This window comes from Andrographis paniculata, unplaced genomic scaffold, assembly GCF_009805555.1.
Source record: "Andrographis paniculata isolate CXL003 unplaced genomic scaffold, ASM980555v1 Contig33END, whole genome shotgun sequence".
Taxonomy (NCBI): domain Eukaryota; kingdom Viridiplantae; phylum Streptophyta; class Magnoliopsida; order Lamiales; family Acanthaceae; genus Andrographis; species Andrographis paniculata.
The window spans coordinates 978,689-1,000,664 of NW_026137566.1; the positions used below are offsets into that span (position 1 = coordinate 978,689).

The window sequence follows — 21,976 nt, forward strand, 5'->3', positions numbered from 1 at the left end:
AAACCGTGCAAATATACTTTAAGACAATAAAAATTGGACGGAGAGAGTAATAAACAATAAGAGCATGATAGGAGAGTATTTGGAAAGTAAACTGAATACACCCTTAAATATTTATATATTTTATTTACCTATTTATAATAATTTGTGAAATTAATTATGTCCAAGCCCTACCAAATTTCGACCTCCCTAAGGAACTAACAAATTGTAATAAAAATAATTGCAACATAGTGCTAATTAATTTTTCGATTATTTATTTATTTATTTGTCGTTGCAGCTAACTGAGAAGTTGTTGAACCAATTAATCAACCTTCAATTAATTTAGTAATTAATTATTTAATCCCCATCAGGACCATATACCTCAATTTGACTTGGTCAACATTCGGATCTTTGATTTGATGTCCAAATATTTACAAATATTTTATTTTCCTGTCTTTTGATATAATTTTAATAAAAATATACTCCCTCCTTCCCACGTATCATGTCCATATTGCTGTTTCTATCCGTCTCATATTTCATGTCATTTTCATTTTTTAAAATGATTACACACTTTAATTTCATTTTAAAATTTATAATTTTTTTTTAATTTTAATTAAACTAATTAGTTATCTTAATTTTAATTTATAATTATTTATATTATATAATAATTATTTTTACTAATATATTTTTAATTATTTACTAATTACACCCCTCCACAGCAGACACAATAGATGAGACTGAAGAAATAATATTTTATTTAAATCACATTTCATTTTAAATAAATTTTTAAAGCACAGTTAAAATAAATTTATAAAACATCACATTTATCTTTTAAAAAAATAAACATTTTCTTTTTTGAAGTAAAGAGAGTTTATTTTAAATTATTTTCAAAATTTTTAAAGTATTTATCTAAAGGTAGTCTCTAGATTTGGACAAAGATATTCGGTTTATGTAATAATAATAATAATAATAAAAGTAATAATAAATAAATAAATCTAGTACGGTACGTGTAATTACGTGTCTCTATTTCTTGTCATATATACTTTATTTTAATTTTTAATTTCTGATGTTGAATGATCATTTTGACTTTATTTTAAAATTCTTCGATAAATAAATGCATAATATATATTGTAACGAATATATATATATATTTTTTTAAGATGAAATATAGAAAATTGTATAGATAATATATGTATAAAAATATTACTCTTAACTGTCACTTAAATTTGTAGTTAAGTTTTTTATATAAATTTTTGTTAAAAACCTTAAATTGAACAATAAAAATTTTAGTTTGGAGTTCAAAATAATAAAAAAAAAACTTTCATGTACATTTGTCATTTTGTTGTGAAATATACAAAATGGTAAAACTATTACTTCCTCCACCCTATAACAAAGTATCCATTTTTTCATTTTAGTTCGTCCCATGACAAAGTATCCGTTTCATTTTTTTAGTAACTGTACTTTCTACATAACGTTACAAATACCCTTACAACTTACAGTATATTACATAAATATCATTACCTTTATATCACACATACTAATAAAGTTATTTTAGTCATTTATATTTTATTCCTACTATATCTCAATATAATACTAATATACCTAAAACTACGCATAAAAAGTAATTGGATACTTATTAATGGGACGAAAGGAGTATAAAAAATAGAAGTATAATGTAGATTTTTGCTAACTTTAATCAAAATTATGTTATTATTTTTAATTGTTTATTAAACTTACATATAATTCATATATAATAAATAATTTTATTTATTTATAATTTTATTATTTTTATTTTAACAAATAATAATCAATTCACATTAATGCACTTTTTCTACTTATTGTATTATTTTTCTATTAATTTTTAATAAATTTTCTATTTTAATCTTACCTATTCTATTTCATTTTAACATTAAAATATTATTTCATTTGTATAAATTTTTTATTTGATTTTTGCATACGGATTAAAATATATTAGGATTTTATAGATATATATTGTAATAAAGTAATATAATATTCATTTTATTCTTATAAAATAATATAAAAATATAAAATATAAATACTTTAATATTTAGTTGAGACTTTTTTTTTATTAAAAAAATAAGAAATTTTAATTTAAAATAAAAGGAGTATTTTTTTTTTAATTTTCATAACCAACCAAACCTACATATCTTTATAAAAGTTGAATCAAATTAACACAATATAAACACAAAGTGAACAATCTTAGGGTTTGGTTATTTAGTATTTTGATTAAAAAGAACCTTTTTTTTAATATAAAATATGATACTATATCCGTTTGGCTTTAAGGATTTTATTTACTTTTTACGCGTTGATATTTGAATATTAATTATTATATCAAAATACAGTACAAATTTAAAAAATTATAAAAATATTTTCATTAACATTTGAACAAAAGATTATATAAATGTAAAAATATTTTTAATATTAAGTATAATAACCACAAAAATGTAAATGTGACCTGAACAAACAAATTACTATTTTATATTATTAATTTTTGTTTGTAAAATAAAACATATCATGTCACAAAAATTTTATAGGAGAAACAAATTCTTAAAACTTTCTACAAAATAATAATACTATAATAATAAGAAAAATATAATGCTAGTTGCGGCCGCACTGGCCGGCCACGTGGCAGCATGAAAATGACCGGAGAGACTTTCCGGCGAGTTATTGGTGACCGTCACCGTCACCGTCACCGTCACACTACAACAACACGGCCGTGTTTATTAATCTAACCACCCCCACTCCCCCTATGTTCTACATGTACAATCATTATTCTCCTCCACTTCTAACACACACATATATACATACATACGTATATATATACGGTACGGTGTTAGTTTCTTGCTTCCACACTCTAACTCAGAAAACTGGCCAACCATTTCCGTCGCAATCACTCCCTCTGTGTGTTCGAGTTTGACCCGTCGCCACCTACCGGCAGCTTCCCATGGCGGCCCAGCGGCCCCACCGCCACCTCCTCCGCCACCACACGTTCTTCCCCCCTTTTCCTTAATCATCAAATCTCACTTTCTCATCACCTATAGCTAATTCCACTTATTATTATACGTGCCTTTTTCCTCCCTACTTTTCCCCCTTTTTCGATTCGTGAAACCCTAATTTCGAGGACGGGTTGAAGATGTGAAAGGATTTGGTTCATCGATTCGATTCAAGGTGTGCTTCGTGTTTTTTATTGTGCTTTTTGGATTAATTTCTGCGGTTTTTGCTTCGATTCTGAGGTTTTTTCGATTTGTTGATTGAGATTGGGATTTGGATTGGGATTGGAATTGGAATTTGTTTAATTTTGGTTGCGTGAGCAGTAAGCAAAGTATGGATTCTGGAAATAGTGCGAGTGTTCAATCGTCGAGCGGCGGAGATGAAGATTTTGATTCGTCGAGAGGCGGCGAATCGGCGGCGATCTCGTCGTTTTTCAATCCGCCGCCGAGTTTCGGTTCGATTTCCGGTCAGAATCCGCAGTTTCTTCTTCGACAAAACCCCAATTTCTTCGACGATCCGATTTGGTCTTCTACAAGGCCGCCTCCGTACAGTTTCCCAAATTTTGGAACTGTAAATCCTCCGCCACCGCCGCCTCCGTCGTCGTCGCAGTTTCCTTTACAATCTCCGGCGGCGGCGGCGCCGCGCGCGGATGCGAAAGCTGCCGTACCGGAGCAGCACAGCCTCTCCGCCGCCGTGAAAAACCCCAAAAAACGCACCCGAGCGTCGCGGAGAGCTCCGACGACGGTTCTGACGACGGACACCACCAATTTCCGGCAAATGGTGCAGGAGTTCACCGGAATTCCGTCGTCGCCGTTCACCGGTACGTCTCCTTATTCTCGCCGCCTCGACCTTTTCTCCCCCGCCGCCGCCGCCCTCCGCTTAGGCGGCGGTGGCGGAGGAGGCGGAGGCGGTCCTTTAGACACTCTAGGTCCTCTATACTCTCTCCGACCAAACTTCTCCCCTCCCCGTCCGTCGCCGGCGATGCTAAATTCCGCCATGATCGACTCCATTATACCTTCGACAAACATTCTGAACCCTAATCTTTCCTCCTCCGCCGGCGCTTCCGCTTCCGACCATCTCCTAACCCTCCCCGACCTCCAGCTCGGCGGAAATCCGTTGATGAATTCTTCTACAGTCGCCATTAATGATGAGGATGAGATGAGGAGATGGAAAAGTGGAGTAACAGTAGGGAATCATGATCATGATGGTGGCGTTGAAGAAAACGTGGCGACAACTGATGCTTTTGATCATGGCGCCATTGACAGAAGCAGTCATCATCATCATCATCATCGAAATCAAATCAGTGGCCACAATCATCAACATCAAAATCAAAATCAGAATCTGAATCGAATTGTTGCAGGTGCAGGAGCAACAGCAGCTACAGGTTCTTCGTCCACTGGGACTCCTCAAGGTACTGTTCCGCCATGGACGTTTCCTCAATGATTTGATACTTTTTTTTTTTTTCTTATTATTATATGTGAATTTTATGTTAGTATAAATTTTTATTTATATATGTTTGTGTAAAATTGGAAATTATTTATTAATTCAGATTATATTTTTTCAGTTTAATGATGGGATCGATGTTAATCAATTAAAATGATAATTAATTACTACCTTCTCCACTTTGATTAATTCGTATTTATTTTTTACAGTCGAGATTAAAAAATAATACTAATATTTAAATAGTAGTTCGTGATATTTTTGTATGTGGTTTTTTATATGATACTATAACAATATTAATGTAAATAAATGTACATTCGAAAGTGAAAGTATTTATAATATATATGGTTGTTAAACTTATTTTTTACCTCATTGTATTTAACATTAAAAATATTATAATTTTTTTGTACAAATATTTTTTTATTAGTATTATAACACACTAATAGAAGTATATTTGCAATTTTTTTTATATTTATGTGTGTATATAAGTTTTAATACTAGATAATTTGTTTGTATATTTTTATACTCCATTCATCCCAATTATTTATATCACAATGATTAAACAAAAATTAAGAAATAATTATATTTTAATATAAAAATAAGATAGAAGATAAATGTGCGTTATTATAGAAAATTTATTAAAAAATAAGCAAAAAAAAATAGAAAAAATAGATTATTATCTGTCAAAATAAATATAATGAAATATTGATTGATAAAGTGTTTACTATGAATAAATTATTGACATAATTATATTATCCTATGTTTTATTGTGTTATTTTCTTAAAATGAAAATTCATTATTAGAATTGAGATGCAATGATAAAAGTTATGGTGGATTGTAGTACACTGTGTATTTATATAAGAAAATAAGTAAATAAAATATAAATAAGGTTGTTAATAATTGGCATATGAATATTATTGGCTAGTTATAATAATTTGAGACTTATAAAAATTGACAGTATGATTAAGATAATGTTGAATTCTTTGTGTAGTAGGTAACATAATGTTGATTTTTTTGTTATTATTATTATTATTAGGGAAAAAATCATTTTTGTCTCGATATAATCAAAATTCATCATTTTTTGTTCTAACATGACCAAAATTCATTATTTTTTATCATAATATAAAGTTTTTATCAATTTTAGTCTAAATATAATCAAAACTCGTTATTTTTTGTTCTAATATGACCAAAATTCATTATTTTTGGTCATAATATAAAGTTTTTATCAATTTTAATCCAAATATAATCAAAATTTATTATTTTTTGTCTCAATATAATCAAACTTTATCTTTCTTTTGTCCAACTGTCAACAAACCGACGAAAAATGCTGCAAGATTGTGCAATTTCTTCAAATATAAATATAAGGTTTGATTTATTTTCACGTCAGTATTTTCCGTCGGGTTGTTGACGGTGTAAGACAAAAAAAGATAAGGTTTGATTATATTTGGACCAAAAAAAGATAATATTTAATTATATTAGGACCAAAAAAAGATAAGACTTGTTTATATTGAGACCAAAAAAGATAAGATTTGATTATATTGAAACAAAAAATGACGAGTTTTGGTTATATTATAACTACAATTGATAAAAATTTTACATTGGAACAAAAAATAATAAGTTTGGGTTATATTAGGATAATAATAATTTTTTCCCTTATTATTATTATTATTATTATTCAAAAGCCGTGGCAGTGTGAAGGAAGGAGTTTGGAATATATTGATATTGAAGAATATGAAACTCGTGTTGATATAAATAAATCATCAATTTTGTTTTGAGTTCTTTGAATATCAAATTTAATGTTTCTAATTGTCAATTTGTCATTTTCAATCTCTAAATTGGTCTTCGCCCCTCTTTTCTCTCTCTAGAAATGCTTACTTCATGCTGTGTTTGTTTAAATTTTTTTTAACATGAATTATAGAAAAATATGTATGTTATTTTGTCAAAAAGAACATGCCTCAGAAATTTTCATTTTTTATTATTTCAATTTTATATATTTTGGATTTGTTCGATTTATGCTTTAAAACTAAGTTTTTTAATAAAATATTTTATTAATTTTATATTTAGGGTTTGTTTGTTTGTTTAGTCAAACTGTTTGAAAATATATTTCATGTAAAGTCTAGGGGATTAATTTGATAAATAATATGAAAATAATAAGTATATGTAATTTATTAATTTGTTTTTTGGAGAAATGTATTTTACGGAATTGCAAATTTCACTATAAGAACGTTCCAATATTTTTTATTTAAATTTTTTTTTTTTAAAAAAAAATGCAAAGTATTTGTCTGACGTATGCTAACCTCACCATTTAACATATTCATATATTACCATAAGCATAATACACAATATTCCCTCACGTATTTTTATTTAAACACAAACAAGGAGAGCAGAGAATAATAAAATTGTAATCTAAAAAATAAAATAAAATATTACGTAAAAAAAAAATTATTAGAAAAAATAATAAAGAGTAGTAAAATCCTGTTTGGGTAGGATATCATTTATATTAATATAATATAATATAATATTAATAATATTGTTTCACGCGTAACAATTGATTTTAATACATGATATACTTTTATACAATACACATTATAATTATAAATAAACAACAAATATTTTTATTATAAACAACACATATTTATGAACTCTTAGTTCATGTGTTTTAATTATATTATATTAATATAAATGATATACTGACAAGAGTGAATATTTACTACTCTTTATTATTTTACGTGTGCTGATTTGCACGGTATTGTTCCCAAGCTGCGGATTTACTTGCCAATCATCGACACATCTTCCGAACGCTGTTGTCGGGATAATTAGAGGTATGATCACGAGAGATGCACGTGATCTTCCGAGTTTTCGTTTTTCATGAGGTGCGTTCGGCCTACCTTGAGAGTTGGAATTTTAACTTTTGTCTCTACATATTGTATAAGTAGTTTTGTTGGTCTTTTTGTACATAGTTTTTTTTTTTTAACTTTTCTCTGATTATATACAGACTGGGTTAGATTTTAATTTTGTTTCTTAAAAAAAAAGTAGTAGAATAATAATAAAAAAAAAACATAATAATAAAGTAATTATTACTTGCTAAAATAAAAATAATAAAATTATTTATTATAAATGACTTATGTATTGTGGATAATAAAAAAATATTTATATAAATTTAACAACGGGAGAGTATTAAGGATTTTTCTTTTGTATCAAATTTTATATTTTTATTATTTAAACTTTGTATTTTTTGAAAAAATATATATATATATTTTTATTTTACAAAATATATTTATCATACATTATTTTAATATGAAATTAAAATTAAAATTTTTCCAAATTTATGAAACATACCCTAAATAACATCACATAATGCCTACTTGCCTTTAGGTTATACTTCTATAGAATCCAAAAAGTGTGAGTGAAAAAATAAAATAAATAAAAAATTATAATAATACATTGTGTTTTAATTCCAATTTTATTTCGTGTATAATATAGTGTACTAATTAGCCTGACAAGTCTCTGGAGATTAAGCAGTGAAATATCCCTAATATATATATATATATATAAATAAAAAATAGCCCTAATCGCAACTATTCATTCTTCAATAAGTATATATATATATATATATGTAATATATAAACATTCGACAGATTTTCATAATAATACTTTATTCCAACGACTTTACACTATCATAAAACAAATTGACACCACAATTCAATAAAAATGCTAAAAACTTTATATGATTCAACATACATATATGTTGGAATTGATTCATTTCAAGCTCTTTTTAAATTATAAGTATCTCATCAAACAAGACCATATTTAACAGTGAAGAAGAATCACAAGTACATACATATATATATATATATATAAACGAGAAAGAAAAGAAAGAAAGAAAGAAAACGATATTTAAGAAATTAGCCACTCAAAGGTTTCATGGCTGAGATCATAACAAACCTCCTGTTTCTCGTGCTTGAAAAGTTCACAAGCCCGCAAGACGTGCATAGATCCTCCAGCTCTTTCTCCGACCAAAATATATGGCTACCCGACACCTGTGTAATACTCTTCGCAAAAAATAAAAATCAATGATCTTCGCAAAGAATAGATACATATACTATTTGATCGAAGAATAAAAGTATTTAATACTCAGTAGATGCAGTACAAGTATATAAAGACTAAAATACACTTGAGTCGTAAGGACATACATCCAATAAAAAAATAAAAAAAATATAGCTGAGAGAGACATATTTTTTTAATTAGACGTATGAATTTCGCTTAAAATAATAAAATTGCTTCTACACTACCAAAAAACGTATACCTGGCGAAGAGGACCGGCGAGAGGAATATATGTAAAAGGGGAATTGAGAATGTACGTTGAAGCGACGAATGTCCCTCCGGGTTTCAAAACACGGCTAATCTCCGCAACCTACAGTGAAATAAGAGTTAGTGAAATGTATTTGTGTGTGTGTGTATATATATATGTATCTATCAATCATACATGGAGATGTTATGTAGGTTGAGTCACCCGAAGGCTCGGCTCATTAATCACAATAATAAGTCGAGCTCGATTTCAGAAAAATGCTTTGAGAAATACACACTTTTTTATTTTTATATATTCCATATCTCATTTCATTTTTCTTTTTAGAAAAAAAATTACATATTTTAATCGTATTTTAAAATTTTAAATTCCTGAAGTAGTGACACGAAGCATGGGACATAAAGAGTAGAAAAACATTAGGCTCATTATATGTACACGATTTTGGAAGTTCTAACACTATCTATTAATAGTAACTTTAAAAAATTGTCATCCGATACATATTTAATTTGACGAAATATGTGATATCAAATATCAAACTTTTTACAATTTCTAAATTTTCAAAATTCCAAAATGTTCTATCTAAACAGAGTAAAGATTTTGGACAAAGGGAGTTATATAATAGATAATATTCGAATTCAAAGTCATTATATAATTAAGCGAACTTGACCCCGACTCAGTAAAAGCTCTAAAAATTTATGTACTTGACTCGAATAACAGCTACAATAGTAAATAATAAGTCAACGTACCGCAGCAGATGGTGAGGGCCAACAATGCATAGCAGCGCCAGCATGGACAGCATCCACCGTGCTTGAAGCAAACGGAAGCCGGGAGATATCAGCTCTAACAAGGATTAAGTTCCTAGGAAAAAAAGAAAAATCATTAGAACTGTAATTGGATTGAGTAACAACGCATAAAGACTACAAAAAACGATGCAATAAAATTTAACAAAAGATGTGTTTCAAAAGGAATGTACTCTTCCGGGAAGTTATCCTCCTGCTTAACAAACTCGAAGCATTGCTGCAACATAGATTCGGAGAAGTCCAATGCCACAACTGCAGAAAACAAACCACTTTTGGCGAAAAGTCTCGAAAACATGCCGCTTCCGCAGCTGGCATCGATTATGTTTCCACCCGAGACCGGTTTGATGTAGTCTTTGATCAATTCAAACTGCCGAGAAGAAGTCCGTTAAGCGAACCAGAGAGGAACACGCGTTTAAAATGGTATCTACGATTTATAATACTAAGTTTTCTTTGCAGTTCTTCGTGTTTGCAAGCTGTGACTTTGAATTTGAGTAACTGAAGGAAAGACTTGATCCCCGATTTTTATTTTGCATATAATTTTGAGGAGGTAAGTAGAAAATCGCTAAAACGATGCAACAAACTAGCAATGTGTTTGGACAAATTTATTGCGATTTCATCGACTAGAATGTTACCTCCTTCTCCGGTCCGGGAAACCCTCCAAGCACTGAAAAACTTTGTCGCCAACCTCTCTCGTAGAGATATGATATCAACGGAAACCTGCTCGGCGACAAACAAATATATATTATATGACTAATGAAATTCAGCACAGTAATGACAAAACATTGTTTACTAATAGAGAACATATGATATTCTGTTAACATAATACAAATACAATACATGACGCACAACACATGTTATAATTGATTTCAGCACAACATATGATATTCATTCAACACACGTATATAAATACCGACCGGACATCACATGCTTTTATTTAACACTAGTTTTAGATATTATCATGCATTATTTATCTGACAAATTTATATGTGTTAATTGAGGCAAATCGACATCAATCAACATTGTAACCGTCCTGTGTATGTATATATATATTAAGAAGTGTATTAGTAAAAATAATTATTATTTAGTAAAAATAATTATAGATTAAGATTAAGATAAGTAAGTAGTTTAATTAAAATTAAGAAAATTATAAAATTTAAATTGCGATTAAAGCGCATAATTATATTTCCAAAAATAGAAAGGACAAGTTACGTGGGACGGACAAAAATAGAAAATATTGACAAATTATGTGGGATGGAGGGAGTATATGTTATTCGTTCATAAAATGTTTAACAATTCAATACAAAATATTACTATTTTTGTATTACCGACAAAATTCCCCGTACCTAATACATAAGACACATTCATTCCAAAAATACAAAGCGAACAAACTCAGGTTTCTACCAAAGCATTTTCTACCTGAAAAACTCAGTCGAAGCTGCCATAGACTCCCCGGAGACATTTCCACCTCCGGCTATTGTCATGTCGAGATACGAGTCCTTACCTGAGTACGACTTCTGGCAAGTGTGGCACTGTAAAGTGGATCGACCTACAGATTCCCTGCAAATACATATCTAAAATAAGGCGACAGAGGGAAGGGGAACGAAAAAAACATCTAATTTATAACCAAAAAATCTCAATGACCACGTACGAAACCACTCACAAAGATGAACCGGGATCAACATTCCAGGTTAGGCGCTTGTAGCAAATCGGACACGCTAAAATATTCTTGCGAGCATTCGATTTTGCATCATCAACGACGACAGGATCCTAACATCAGCCACAGATTCGACATAGAGCAGAGTAAATTTAAGAATGGATTGTTTCACTCATATATGTCCTAAGAATATCGCTGTCAGTTATATGGACACTTTTGAAGCTGTTATGGCTATTCATAGACAAGTCTTTTAAAATACATCACATCAAATATATATATATATATTTTTTCCTATCGCAACTATTTCCAAAATTTTCAAAAACTCTGGTTTAAACGAAAGAATGATTCGAATTTCATTAATACAGACAAGAAAAATTCCAAAATCAAACAATTTTGAATAAAAACGGAGAAATGTAAATTTCTAAAATGGCAAAATTATCATAAAAACAACCAATGGCAGATTCAGGAATTCGCAAGCTCAAATTCGCTTTAACAATCTTGATTCAATCTCTCAACTATGCATTTACTATTCAGTATCGTATTCATTAAAATAAATAAATAAATCATATAAGGCTCAATAATACCAAAGCGCAGGGATTAATACCAAAGAAACTTAATCGGGGAGAATTACCGGCAAGGTTCCGGCGGCGGAAGCCGAAGAAGCTGCAACTGTAAGTGTCTTATACCTTCGAGGACGAGGAGCCAACGCAAAGCGCTTCAAATCGCCGAAACGGCGTCGTTCCGGATTCAATCGAGCTCCACTTACCGATGATACTACGAACGATACGCCGCCGATTGCCGCCATTGACTCCGCCAGAGGAGCTTCAGTAATTCCTACCCTATTTTTGGCAAAAAAAAATTTTTTCCTCAATTACAAAAAAGGATTCGGAACTTTCCGCTTTCCGCACGCAATGGAATCAAATAAATGCAAGATCAAGCAATAGTTGGCGCATCACCTCACCAGAGCTTGGATCGCAGATTCAGCGCCGCCAGGCGCGTAATAAGAGGCTAATTGATAATTAGCAAATGATTAAAATAAACGATGTTGTTTGAAAAGCTGTCCGATAGGTGTTTTATATATAATGACTTACTTACTATTTTGCGTATCCAAGTATGAGTAATTATTGACTTAGTACTATTTTGCGTATCCAAGTATGAGTAATTATTGACTTAGTATATATTTTTTATTATTACTTACTTTTTAAATATTACGTCATCTAAATAAATAATTATAAATTAAAATTAAATTTTATTGAAGATTTGATCCATGATGTCACGATCATTGGTACAATCACATACCACCACCAGGCGATGGATCTCAATTTATTTGAAGGATTTTTAAAAATTTGTATTATTCACACAAATTTTTAATTAATCATCCATTTTCTATTTTTTTAATATTCTGAAAATAAATTTTACATTATAAATACCATATCAATATTATTTATATCAATTCATACCATTGTCCAATTCAAATTTTTTACCATTTAAATCTTACTTCAAAATACAAACCTTAAACAAACAGAATCGAAAATATCTCATTTCAAATGCCTCATTTAACAAAATTTAAAGTAATACTAAAATTTAATTAATTAACTAATAATAGTAAATTATGATTTTTTTTAATTAAAATTTTTATATAAATAATATTATTATTAATTTTAAAATAAAAATTAATGTATATAATTAAAATATATTTAAATATTTTTAATATAATATCTTAATAAATTATATAAATGTAAATATTATTTTATAAAAAATATATCTTAAATAATAAAAATAAATATAAAATGTATTTAAATTTTTTTAATATAATTTCTTAATAAATTATATATAATGTCAATATTATTTTATAAAAATAGATCTTAAATAAATATATATATTCATTTATTAATAATATATATTAATTTTATAAAAAATAATTTTAAATATAAATATAAATATTTAGTTATTAAAAAAATTAAAAAATGAATAAATTCTACCAATTATTTATAAAAAATAAATCTTAAATAATATAAATATTTATTTATTAAATAAATAAAATAAATTCTACCTGACACATAATATCATATATTATAAAATTAATTAAATTAATTTATATTTATTAAATATATATTATTAAAAAATGTACCCATTAGGATAAAACAAAATAAATGAAATAGTAACAAAATATTACTATTTTAAAAAAATTTTCAAAAATATCAAATCAAATACTTTACTTTTTAATTAAATAAAATAATTTCAAAAGTATATTTTTTATAGAAAATAAAATAATAAGTATATATAATATATTGATATTTTTTAAAAACATATTTTCCCCAAAAAAAAAAGCCCACCGTTAATATTTCATTCAAATGATCATTTATAATATTCCATGAAGCCCACAAATAAATACACGCTTGAATTTCATTACTTCCAAATTTTAAAAACCCTAGAGTTTGTTAATTATAATTTAAAATTAATTTGAAACAATATTTTTAATTAAATAAATTTTAATTATACATTTAAATATTTTACAGAATATCTCAATAAATATAGATAATATAAATACTGTTATATAAAATTTTATATAATACAAATGCATATTTAAATCAAAAATAAAATTATTAAAATATGAATAAAATGTGTGAAGAAAAAAATAAATTAAAAAATGAATTTAATTAAATGAGTTTATACTTAACAAAAATGTATTTAAAATTAATAAATTTATTATTAAAAAAAAATGTTATCTATTATGAAACAACTTCGACTAGAAAACATGTTAACTAGTATGGGGAGGGAGAAAGTACAAAACAAAACAAACACAACAAATTACACATCATATGTTAATTTAACACCATCTAAGAAAAAAAATGCATCCCTATTGACATCCCCAACCATTTCTTTCTTGTTTTCAAATACATTTCACACATTAATCTACAATAAAATATTTTTATTATAAAACACCACATTTTACTTTGTATTTTATATATATATATATATAATAAAAAATAAAAAATAAAAAAATTCAACTTCAATACATCCCCACACACTATACTTTCATGCTCCCAAACAACAATCTATTTTCCATCACCAAAGACAACAAGAAACAAGACATATCCATATAGCCATTTTTCGAATCGAATCTTAAGAGGCCCTAAACAAGCAAATATGCATTCTGTACCCAAATTTCCGAAACCAGCATGCAATAAAATTAAATGAAATTAGTCATCTAACCGGAAAGACTTATGCGCCGGTGAGATATCATTCCACAACTTGACGTTCAGCAGCAAAAATACACCAAAACAGCACCACCAAGAACACACAGGGAAATCAACAGAGTCAAAATTCTTACCCAGAAGCATCGAGCACATCTCAGAACTCAGGTTCGCATTTAGAAGGATTCTTAGTCAGAATTTGCACAAAAGATTGCAAAAATCAAAACCACTGCGCCTAAAAGAGATGTCGCAATAAGAACAGTACCTGAGCACTGGCTGCAGATCAGCAGTGAACCACGGCTATAGAAAACGTTCGCCAAATCAGCAACACCATCAATTTTATTAAAATCTTCGATCTCATGTAGCTGACAGTAAATGTTAGCGACACGTTGCAACATTTAAAACAGTCTTACCAATCAAGGTCTGCAGCAATTTATTACAACAGCACAAACAAACGCAGCATGGACAGCCACGGCAGCAGTTGCCACATCAGCTACGAAGACTGCTGCTACAGCAATATCAGCTATCACCCAGTCGTAGCAGCCACAAATCTAATACGCTGTGACATTGCGCAACTCGATATATTCATGAACAAGAAAACAACCTTTCGAACTAATGACGAAAAAAAGAAGGAAATCCACAAATGCCAAACTGTGTTAGCATCTTACCACTCGTGAGCTCACAGCAAATGTAGCATCGGCATATCAATATTCCATTTATCAAAACACGCCAGGCAACGTTCAACAACGGCAGCCTCGACAAATATATAACAGATTTATATACTTCCAGATGTCACTGTAGGAGACAATACGACTTTCACAGGGCATTGAGAGCTTAACGAGATTCATTAAGAAGTTCAATCTATTTTCTTACCAGTTACGCCGTCGTCAAATTTTGTAAAGCACCTTATTCGTGATCTACAAGACACTATAACAAGCAACAGCAAAATAAAAGCAGCACCACAGCTACTGCATCATCAAAAAACAGCATCAATAGCTACTGCTGCATCATCTTGTCAGTCCGCAACTACTCCTCACGGACACAAACTAGAGAAGGCAACCAAAGGGCTCGTATGAGAAAGTTATCAAATGATAAAAAGTAACTATCAGATCAAGAACTATTTAATTAAAGTTAAAACTGTCCGACGCAACACCAAAATACCAGGAGTACAGAAACCATAGGTAAATAAAGCATAATAAAGTTTCCAGTTCAACTGAAAGGAGTTCGACCTTAGTAATAATAACCGACAGCAACCACTACATAGATGATCTCGATACAGATCAGATAACTTGAGAAGGCAAATGCAGAGCCTGCAGCACATTCATAGAGCCTCCCTTGCTTCTCTATTCCTACAAAATGAACATGTATAAGTGTAAGTATATGAACAGTTTTACCATTTAAAGAGTAATCATCAAACAAGTCTATAAGATAAGAAGAATCGACTACTCACATCAGTTTCAGATCGAGGAGAAGGGCTTCGAGAAGCCATGTGACCACGAGGAGAGACACTCCTAGGAGAAGCTGACCGTTCCCGGTGATTATGGACATCAGGACTTCTGACCTTGGAAGGGGGGGATTGATTTGGAGATGGACTCCTTTGGGGATTAGGACTTCTTCGGACAGGGGAAGCACTTCCATTGCAATGACAAGAAAAATCAGAAATACAATCAGAAGATAAACATTGTTGTGCAATTCAGAAATGTTAACGAAGAAGTTATACTTATGGCTATACCTTTCATAAGACCGACTTCTTCTACGCCTGTCATCATCATATTTGTCTCTTCCACGCTCCCTGCGATAATCAGGGCTCGCGCTTCGGCTGCGGCTGCGGCTTGGCGACCTGCTCCTGCTTCGGTGATGATAATCCCTGTCCCTGTCCCTACCACGATAACGATCACTTCGACCTCTACTTCTGCTGCGGCTTCTCCTCCTGTCCCTGTCTCTGGAAAGTTCCCAAGATTTATTACATGATTAAGGAGCGCAACGCAAATGGCATAATAGTAATTTCTTCATAACAGAGCTTTTTTGTCATATGCTTCAATGATGTCATTACAATACGACAATAGGCTTCAATAAAGCGCATTTATGGTTGACGAAACATCCGTCTTTCATTGTGTCACGTGGCACAATATCATTGGACAGAAACTCTTTGTATTTCACCAATATAAACAAGTTACAAAAACCAGTTGTCTTCAGCCAATGCTATTTACGTTTTCCATTTTTGAAAAGCTTTCTTTATTTTCTATAACAATTTCTATTGTTGCACTAATCTTCCTGCACTAATTCAATCTAGTTGAATTCTTCCAAAAGCAATTAAAATTGAATCTTTAGTGCTGACATAAATATCAATTTCCAAACCTGTGGCATATAAAAAATTAATATACAACATTTAAGCATCCACTCATACAAAAAACAGTGTAGAGTGCCCAACCTTGGTCGAGGACTCCGGCTTCTGGACCTTCTTTTAGACCGATAGACAGGTTCTTCAATTCTCCCTTTATGACTGGCCAAAAGAAAGACCTTTAGTGGCTAAAAACTGCATTTTCTTTAAAGGAAAATGTAGAATTTCAAAATAAGCAAGCCACGGAGTGAGGCTAACCAGATGTTTGGTTTGTTGGCATTGAATAGTACAATATACGGTCACACAATCAATTATATAAAGTAGAACACACAGAAGCCACATAATACTAGAAACGAACAAGCTGGTTTGTTGCATGCAATGAAAATTACAGCATACGATCACACAACTAATTAAGGTAATTGTGTACCACCCCAATAACCCCCAACAATACAAGCTTGGATATCGAATGAGCTTACATCCGTTCGGCATTGGGACCATACTTAGCAAACTGAACCATTATTTCCCGACCATCAACAACTCTGCCTGCATTCAAAAACATGTCAGATCATATAAGAAGAATTAACTTAAGACCACCTTCTTAACCATCTTCAATTCTTCCTCCCAACTCACCATCCAGCTTCTCAACAGCCTTCTGAGCCTCATCCTGGTACTTATAACGCACAAATGCAAAGCCCCTAGAGTCTCCAGTCCTAAGGAATTTTTGGAAGAAAATACCTTTAAAAATAATTTAAAAAGCACCTTGTATATACAAAGAACGGTATGCATACAATTATATATAATCTACAGCGAACCCTAATCTCAATATAATGACAGTAATATGCATCCAGTAGAGTCCTAGAAATGGCCCGTAAAAAGTAAACCCTACCACATACACAGGCAGACCTACTCAAACAACGACGAAGGCGGTTGCGACATAAACAAAGAACCATAAATACACTAAAAACCAATACATCAAAATTGAATTCAATCACATCCCATCAGCAACAATATACACCCCTAACATCGCCTGATGCACACTCTCGAATCATTTTAGTCACAGCCGTACCAAATTACACAATCACGTACCTCCGGTCTCTGGGGATGAACACGTCCACCACTTTCCCGTACTTATCGAAGAGGGGAAACAAATCGTCCGCAGTAGTACCTGAAAAGTACGGTCGAAAATTCAAGAAATGAGCATCTCAAAATGCACAACAACGATTAACAAGCGACCAAAAAGAAAAACAAGGCAATCAAAGGAGCACGCACGAAATGTGATGTTGAGGACGAGGAGAGAGAAGGTGTCTCTGATATCCGGCGGGCCAGATCTTCCGAAGTGCGACATCTTCGTTGAGCTTCGGTCGGCGGGGCGGGGCGAGGCGGTGCGGATTCTCTGGTTTCTAGGGTTCTCTGCAATGGTGACGCTTCGTTTCCCTTATAACGATGCACCATTCGCTGGATAGATCATTCTGGAGTTCCTGTGATATGACGATTTTGCCCTTGTGTGGAGCTTTAAAATAAACATGTGTGGAATTAACGGTGTGTATTTGGATTTTGAAATGTAGAATTTCGAAGAAATACCGGATATATTCACTCTATTAATAACAAGTCCAAAATTTTAAGTTTTCTATTATGTTTTTGAAAATAAATACATTTTTTTTTCACACAAATATTTTATTATATATTATTTAATAATAAATTCAAATAATATTTCCAAAGTAATTAAAAGAAACACACCCTAAGTTTTTCATCTAAATATTTTTGTAGGGTATCTATTACTTTCTAATTTTAAAGCCAACGATCCAATCCACAAAAAAGTCCAATTAGACCTGCCGATCCAAGATGTGTTTGACATATCTAAAGTTGGTTGAGGAAGTTGAGGCAGTGGATTAACAAATCGGTGAATAGAAGAGTTGAGACAAACTTGAAAAATAAAAAAAAATAATACTGTATATGAAATTGGGATATAAAATTAAGAAGAATAAAACACAATAGAAGATAGTGGAATTCGAACTCGAGATTTAACTTAGACTCCGATATCATATTAAATACAGAATAATTATTTCACATAAAAGTTTGAATCGTTAGGAAAATGCAATTATTAATTATTTATCTGCAAACAGAATTCCAACATATTTAAAAACAGTATGTAAAAGTAACACACAGTTATATTTAGTTGACGCAGCTTTGCTGGCTATTATAACATAAACGGAGTATATGGTACATGACCATATTTAGTTTATGTCATTAGCCACGTGAATTCGCTTCAGTCATTTTTGTTATAGTATAATTGAAATTGATAATATTTGGACTAAAATTAATTATTTTTAATTATATTTAGATAAAATTAATTTTTTTCACTTTAAATAATATTAATACCAGTTTTGACGCCTCAGCCGCCTGCACCAGGCCTTCTTTTTCCCCCATTACGGTTCGAATCGGCGGTGTCGTCGGCCGTTCCGGGGCAATATTCGGTTCGGATCCGAATAAAGTTGGATATGAAAATTCCGAATCCGATTTAAATACCCGATACTGACAAGTATTCGGGTCGGATCCTATTGTTATTTTGTCACCCTTCTCCTTCGGCTTCCAATTCGAATCCACCCGGCTGCTTCGACCCCTCTCTCGTTGGCTCGTTCGTCGTTTCTCGTGATTTCTAAATTCGAATTTCATTTCCTTCGTCGTCTTCTTCGGTGCCAAAGTCTTCCTCTTCCTCTTCCGTTTCGTCGGAGTGCTCGTAAGTTCAATTTTCACCGTGTTTTTTTAATTATTTGGTGTTATTAAATTTTCGATGATGTATGCTATTGTATCTAGGGTTTGGATTGTTTGAAGTGTGTTGATTTTAGGTTAATTCGTAGAGTCGAAGTTTATTTATATAGTTTTTGGCTCTGTGCATTCTTTTGTGAATCAGTAGGTTTTGTGTTTCTTTTGGTGGAATTGGTTTCATTGCTTACTGGATTAGTTCTCCGTTTTGTGTGATTGAAGCTATTTTGTGACTTAAGTCATATTAGTTGCTGATTGAAGAAGGAATACGTATGCATATATATATATATATAACACACAATAGCATCTAATTAATTGAATCAGAGTATAATTATCGACATGGAAGACGAACTAGAAAGTTATAAAGCTATTCAAATAACAAAAAGATGATTAAATTCACTTTCTGCCTTGGTGTTTTATCTAAATATTTTGAGTTGTAATTTGAGGGAAATTTGGTAGCCTTTGTAATTTTGTATGTTCACCATGGCGATCAACATCAAAATATGATGAGCCACAGGTTTGAAGCGGTTATATATTTTCCTTGTTGGCGTTTGTCAGTACCTGCGAGCTCGGGAGCTTTTCAAAACACTAAATAGGATTGAGATAACCCAAAAATGGCTGAGAAGTTGGCGCCAGAGAAAAGGCATAGTTTCACTCACAATGGTATTTTGTCTAAGTCTCGAGGATACGGATATTACGTTAATCATATTCAGGAGATAATGAATTGATTACTTGTGAAGTGTTTTGATCTCAGGTCAGAAGGTGTTTGAGTGGGATCAAACTTTGGAAGAGGTGAACATGTACATAACCCTACCACCAAATGTTCCGAAGAAGCTATTTTACTGTAAAATTGATTCAAAGCATGTAGAAGTTGGGATCAAAGGCAACCCTCCCTATCTTAATGTCAGTTTTCACTTCGCTTTTGAATTCGTGCAGAATTTCGTATATGTTTTCCCTAGTGTATTAAATTTCATGTTTCGATAAATTGCAGCATGACCTGGCCTCTCCGGTGAAGACAGACTCTTCATTTTGGACTCTTGGTATTTCTCGTGCTTCAAGTTGTTTATTATTAGAGAACGCATATTCACAAATTTTATCCATAATATCGCACAATAAGCTTAAATTTAGGAAACGATTTCTTCTCCATTATATTGTAAATGAACCTACAAAAAGCTTTGAATTAGTAGATCTCATGCTTCTGGCATTTCTTGTGCTTTTAGTTGTTTGTAATTGAGAGAATGCACATTCACGAACTTATCCATACTATCGCACGATAAGCTCAAATTACGGAATGATATCTTCTCCACTATATTGTAAATTAACCTACAGCTGCTCTAATATTAGTAAGTCTTGTGTTGGAATTACCTGTATATAGTGAGGTAGTATTCGGAGCACGGGTTCTGTATTTTGCTGACCTTTTGTTTTTCGTCTCTACAGAAGATGATATAATGCACATAACCTTGCAGAAGAGGGACAAAGGTCAGACATGGTCCTCGCCCATAATGGGTCAAGGCCAATTGGATCCTTATACGTCGGATCTTGAGCAAAAGCGCCTCATGCTTCAACGGTTTCAGGAGGAGGTACTTTTTGCATGGTTATATAATTTTGATAGTTTTTTCTTTTTTTAATATCATTTTACCTTACTTTTTATTTGAAATGATTTTTAAATTATCTTCCGAAAGGTGAAAAAACTGTGGTAAAAAGAAAGAAAAGTTACAAAAGATTTGAATTATCACGGATTATTTCATCTTTATGTTCGTATTACTACAGGCATCCGAATCATTGCTTTTCAATATCACCGGGTAGTGTGAAAATGTGGTCGAAAACACAAGTGAATGCACAACATTTAAATGATTTTACATAATCCACTCCAGGATTCATTTCGTTTTGTAATAATATTTCAAATGCCTCGACTTTATTATATGTTCCCGTTGTTATTCACTTGATCCTACATTTTATCTGCAATTATTAAACTTATTAGGGTAGGAAATTGGCGAGAGATTTCCCATTACTTGAACTTGCAGTAGGACAAGGGCGTTCTCATTTCTCAGTATCTTTGAATTTGTTTTGTTATTCTGTCCCTGCAGAACCCGGGGTTCGACTTCTCCCAAGCTCAATTCTCCGGCAACTGTCCTGACCCGAGGAGCTTCATGGGAGGAATCCATTAGTCGCCGTGTTTCTTCTGCAGTCTAAAAAGAGATTTGCACCGAAGAACGGTATGTATGTCATCTAATATTACCTATATCCTCCTACCATGAATTTCTGTGTTCAGTTTCTTTGCTCGATTCTTGCCTGAATAATGTGTAGATTCTCTTGTGTTTTGGATTTGAATTTGATGTTTGGAAATAGTTCAAAATTTGCAGGTCTAGTTTTTGGAATCTTAAATTATTGAATTTGAATGGTAAAATTGTAGTAAGTGTTTGATTTGATATATTTTTCATATAAATTTTGATGAATAATAATAATTATTATAATAAAATTCTCTAA

The 21,976-nt window shown here is 31.2% G+C and overlaps 4 protein-coding genes across 17 annotated transcripts; 2 read left to right on the forward strand and 2 right to left on the reverse strand.

The window, feature by feature from the left end:
* The first annotated feature begins 2,800 nt into the window (after positions 1 to 2,800).
* Positions 2,801 to 4,557, forward strand: LOC127248377 (uncharacterized). The gene is made up of 2 exons (XM_051270689.1): positions 2,801 to 3,165; positions 3,312 to 4,557. The coding sequence occupies exon 2, from the start codon at positions 3,322 to 3,324 to the stop codon at positions 4,429 to 4,431; it is 1,110 nt and encodes a 369-aa protein (XP_051126646.1). The 5' UTR covers positions 2,801 to 3,165; positions 3,312 to 3,321; the 3' UTR covers positions 4,432 to 4,557.
* Positions 4,558 to 8,174: 3,617 nt separating this feature from the next.
* LOC127248235 (uncharacterized methyltransferase At1g78140, chloroplastic-like) lies at positions 8,175 to 15,431 on the reverse strand. 12 transcript variants are annotated; one of them, XM_051270480.1, is made up of 13 exons: positions 15,259 to 15,431; positions 15,054 to 15,180; positions 14,799 to 14,944; positions 14,651 to 14,685; positions 14,405 to 14,442; positions 11,820 to 12,027; positions 11,195 to 11,301; positions 10,951 to 11,091; positions 10,167 to 10,251; positions 9,708 to 9,901; positions 9,481 to 9,592; positions 8,735 to 8,842; positions 8,175 to 8,480 (listed from the first exon to the last, which is right to left on the reverse strand). In XM_051270480.1, the coding sequence occupies exons 6-13, from the start codon at positions 11,991 to 11,993 to the stop codon at positions 8,334 to 8,336; spliced, it is 1,068 nt and encodes a 355-aa protein (XP_051126437.1). In that variant the 5' UTR covers positions 11,994 to 12,027; positions 14,405 to 14,442; positions 14,651 to 14,685; positions 14,799 to 14,944; positions 15,054 to 15,180; positions 15,259 to 15,431; the 3' UTR covers positions 8,175 to 8,333. The 12 variants fall into 12 exon arrangements, with proteins under 12 accessions (XP_051126437.1, XP_051126432.1, XP_051126438.1 ...); XM_051270475.1 differs by having other exon boundaries at positions 14,405 to 14,572; XM_051270481.1 differs by lacking the exon at positions 14,405 to 14,442.
* A 57-nt stretch (positions 15,432 to 15,488) lies between these two features.
* On the reverse strand, positions 15,489 to 18,162 carry LOC127248237 (serine/arginine-rich splicing factor SC35-like). The gene is made up of 8 exons (XM_051270484.1): positions 17,996 to 18,162; positions 17,813 to 17,891; positions 17,357 to 17,436; positions 17,203 to 17,269; positions 16,817 to 16,888; positions 16,118 to 16,327; positions 15,836 to 16,016; positions 15,489 to 15,734 (listed from the first exon to the last, which is right to left on the reverse strand). The coding sequence occupies exons 1-8, from the start codon at positions 18,069 to 18,071 to the stop codon at positions 15,729 to 15,731; spliced, it is 771 nt and encodes a 256-aa protein (XP_051126441.1). The 5' UTR covers positions 18,072 to 18,162; the 3' UTR covers positions 15,489 to 15,728.
* Positions 18,163 to 19,190: 1,028 nt separating this feature from the next.
* LOC127248281 (uncharacterized) lies at positions 19,191 to 21,905 on the forward strand. Of its 3 annotated transcripts, none has more exons than XM_051270558.1 (6): positions 19,191 to 19,463; positions 20,007 to 20,152; positions 20,244 to 20,392; positions 20,481 to 20,529; positions 20,927 to 21,069; positions 21,577 to 21,905. In XM_051270558.1, exons 2-6 carry the CDS (start codon positions 20,104 to 20,106, stop codon positions 21,655 to 21,657), a joined length of 471 nt encoding a protein of 156 aa, XP_051126515.1. In that variant the 5' UTR covers positions 19,191 to 19,463; positions 20,007 to 20,103; the 3' UTR covers positions 21,658 to 21,905. The 3 variants fall into 3 exon arrangements, with proteins under 3 accessions (XP_051126515.1, XP_051126514.1, XP_051126516.1); XM_051270557.1 differs by having other exon boundaries at positions 19,192 to 19,463; positions 20,048 to 20,152; XM_051270559.1 differs by lacking the exon at positions 19,191 to 19,463 and having other exon boundaries at positions 20,230 to 20,392.
* Positions 21,906 to 21,976: the final 71 nt, after the last annotated feature.

Coding starts and splice junctions, on each gene's coding strand:
- LOC127248377 (XM_051270689.1), top strand. CDS start 3,322: ATGGATTCTGGAAATAGTGCGAGTGTTCAATCGTCGAGCGGCGGAGAT.
- LOC127248235 (XM_051270474.1), bottom strand. CDS start 14,541: ATGTGCTCGATGCTTCTGGGTAAGAATTTTGACTCTGTTGATTTCCCT. Junction 12,028..14,404: donor CCGGCGCATAAGTCTTTCCG/GTTAGATGACTA, acceptor TGCCAAAAATAG/GGTAGGAATTACTGAAGCTC. Junction 9,593..9,707: donor GAGGATAACTTCCCGGAAGA/GTACATTCCTTT, acceptor TTTTTTTCCTAG/GAACTTAATCCTTGTTAGAG.
- LOC127248237 (XM_051270484.1), bottom strand. CDS start 18,071: ATGTCGCACTTCGGAAGATCTGGCCCGCCGGATATCAGAGACACCTTC. Junction 17,437..17,812: donor TTCATCCCCAGAGACCGGAG/GTACGTGATTGT, acceptor AAAATTCCTTAG/GACTGGAGACTCTAGGGGCT. Junction 16,889..17,202: donor GGTCCCAATGCCGAACGGAT/GTAAGCTCATTC, acceptor TCTTTTGGCCAG/TCATAAAGGGAGAATTGAAG.
- LOC127248281 (XM_051270558.1), top strand. CDS start 20,104: ATGGCTGAGAAGTTGGCGCCAGAGAAAAGGCATAGTTTCACTCACAAT. Junction 20,530..20,926: donor CTCTTCATTTTGGACTCTTG/GTATTTCTCGTG, acceptor TCGTCTCTACAG/AAGATGATATAATGCACATA. Junction 21,070..21,576: donor TTCAACGGTTTCAGGAGGAG/GTACTTTTTGCA, acceptor CTGTCCCTGCAG/AACCCGGGGTTCGACTTCTC.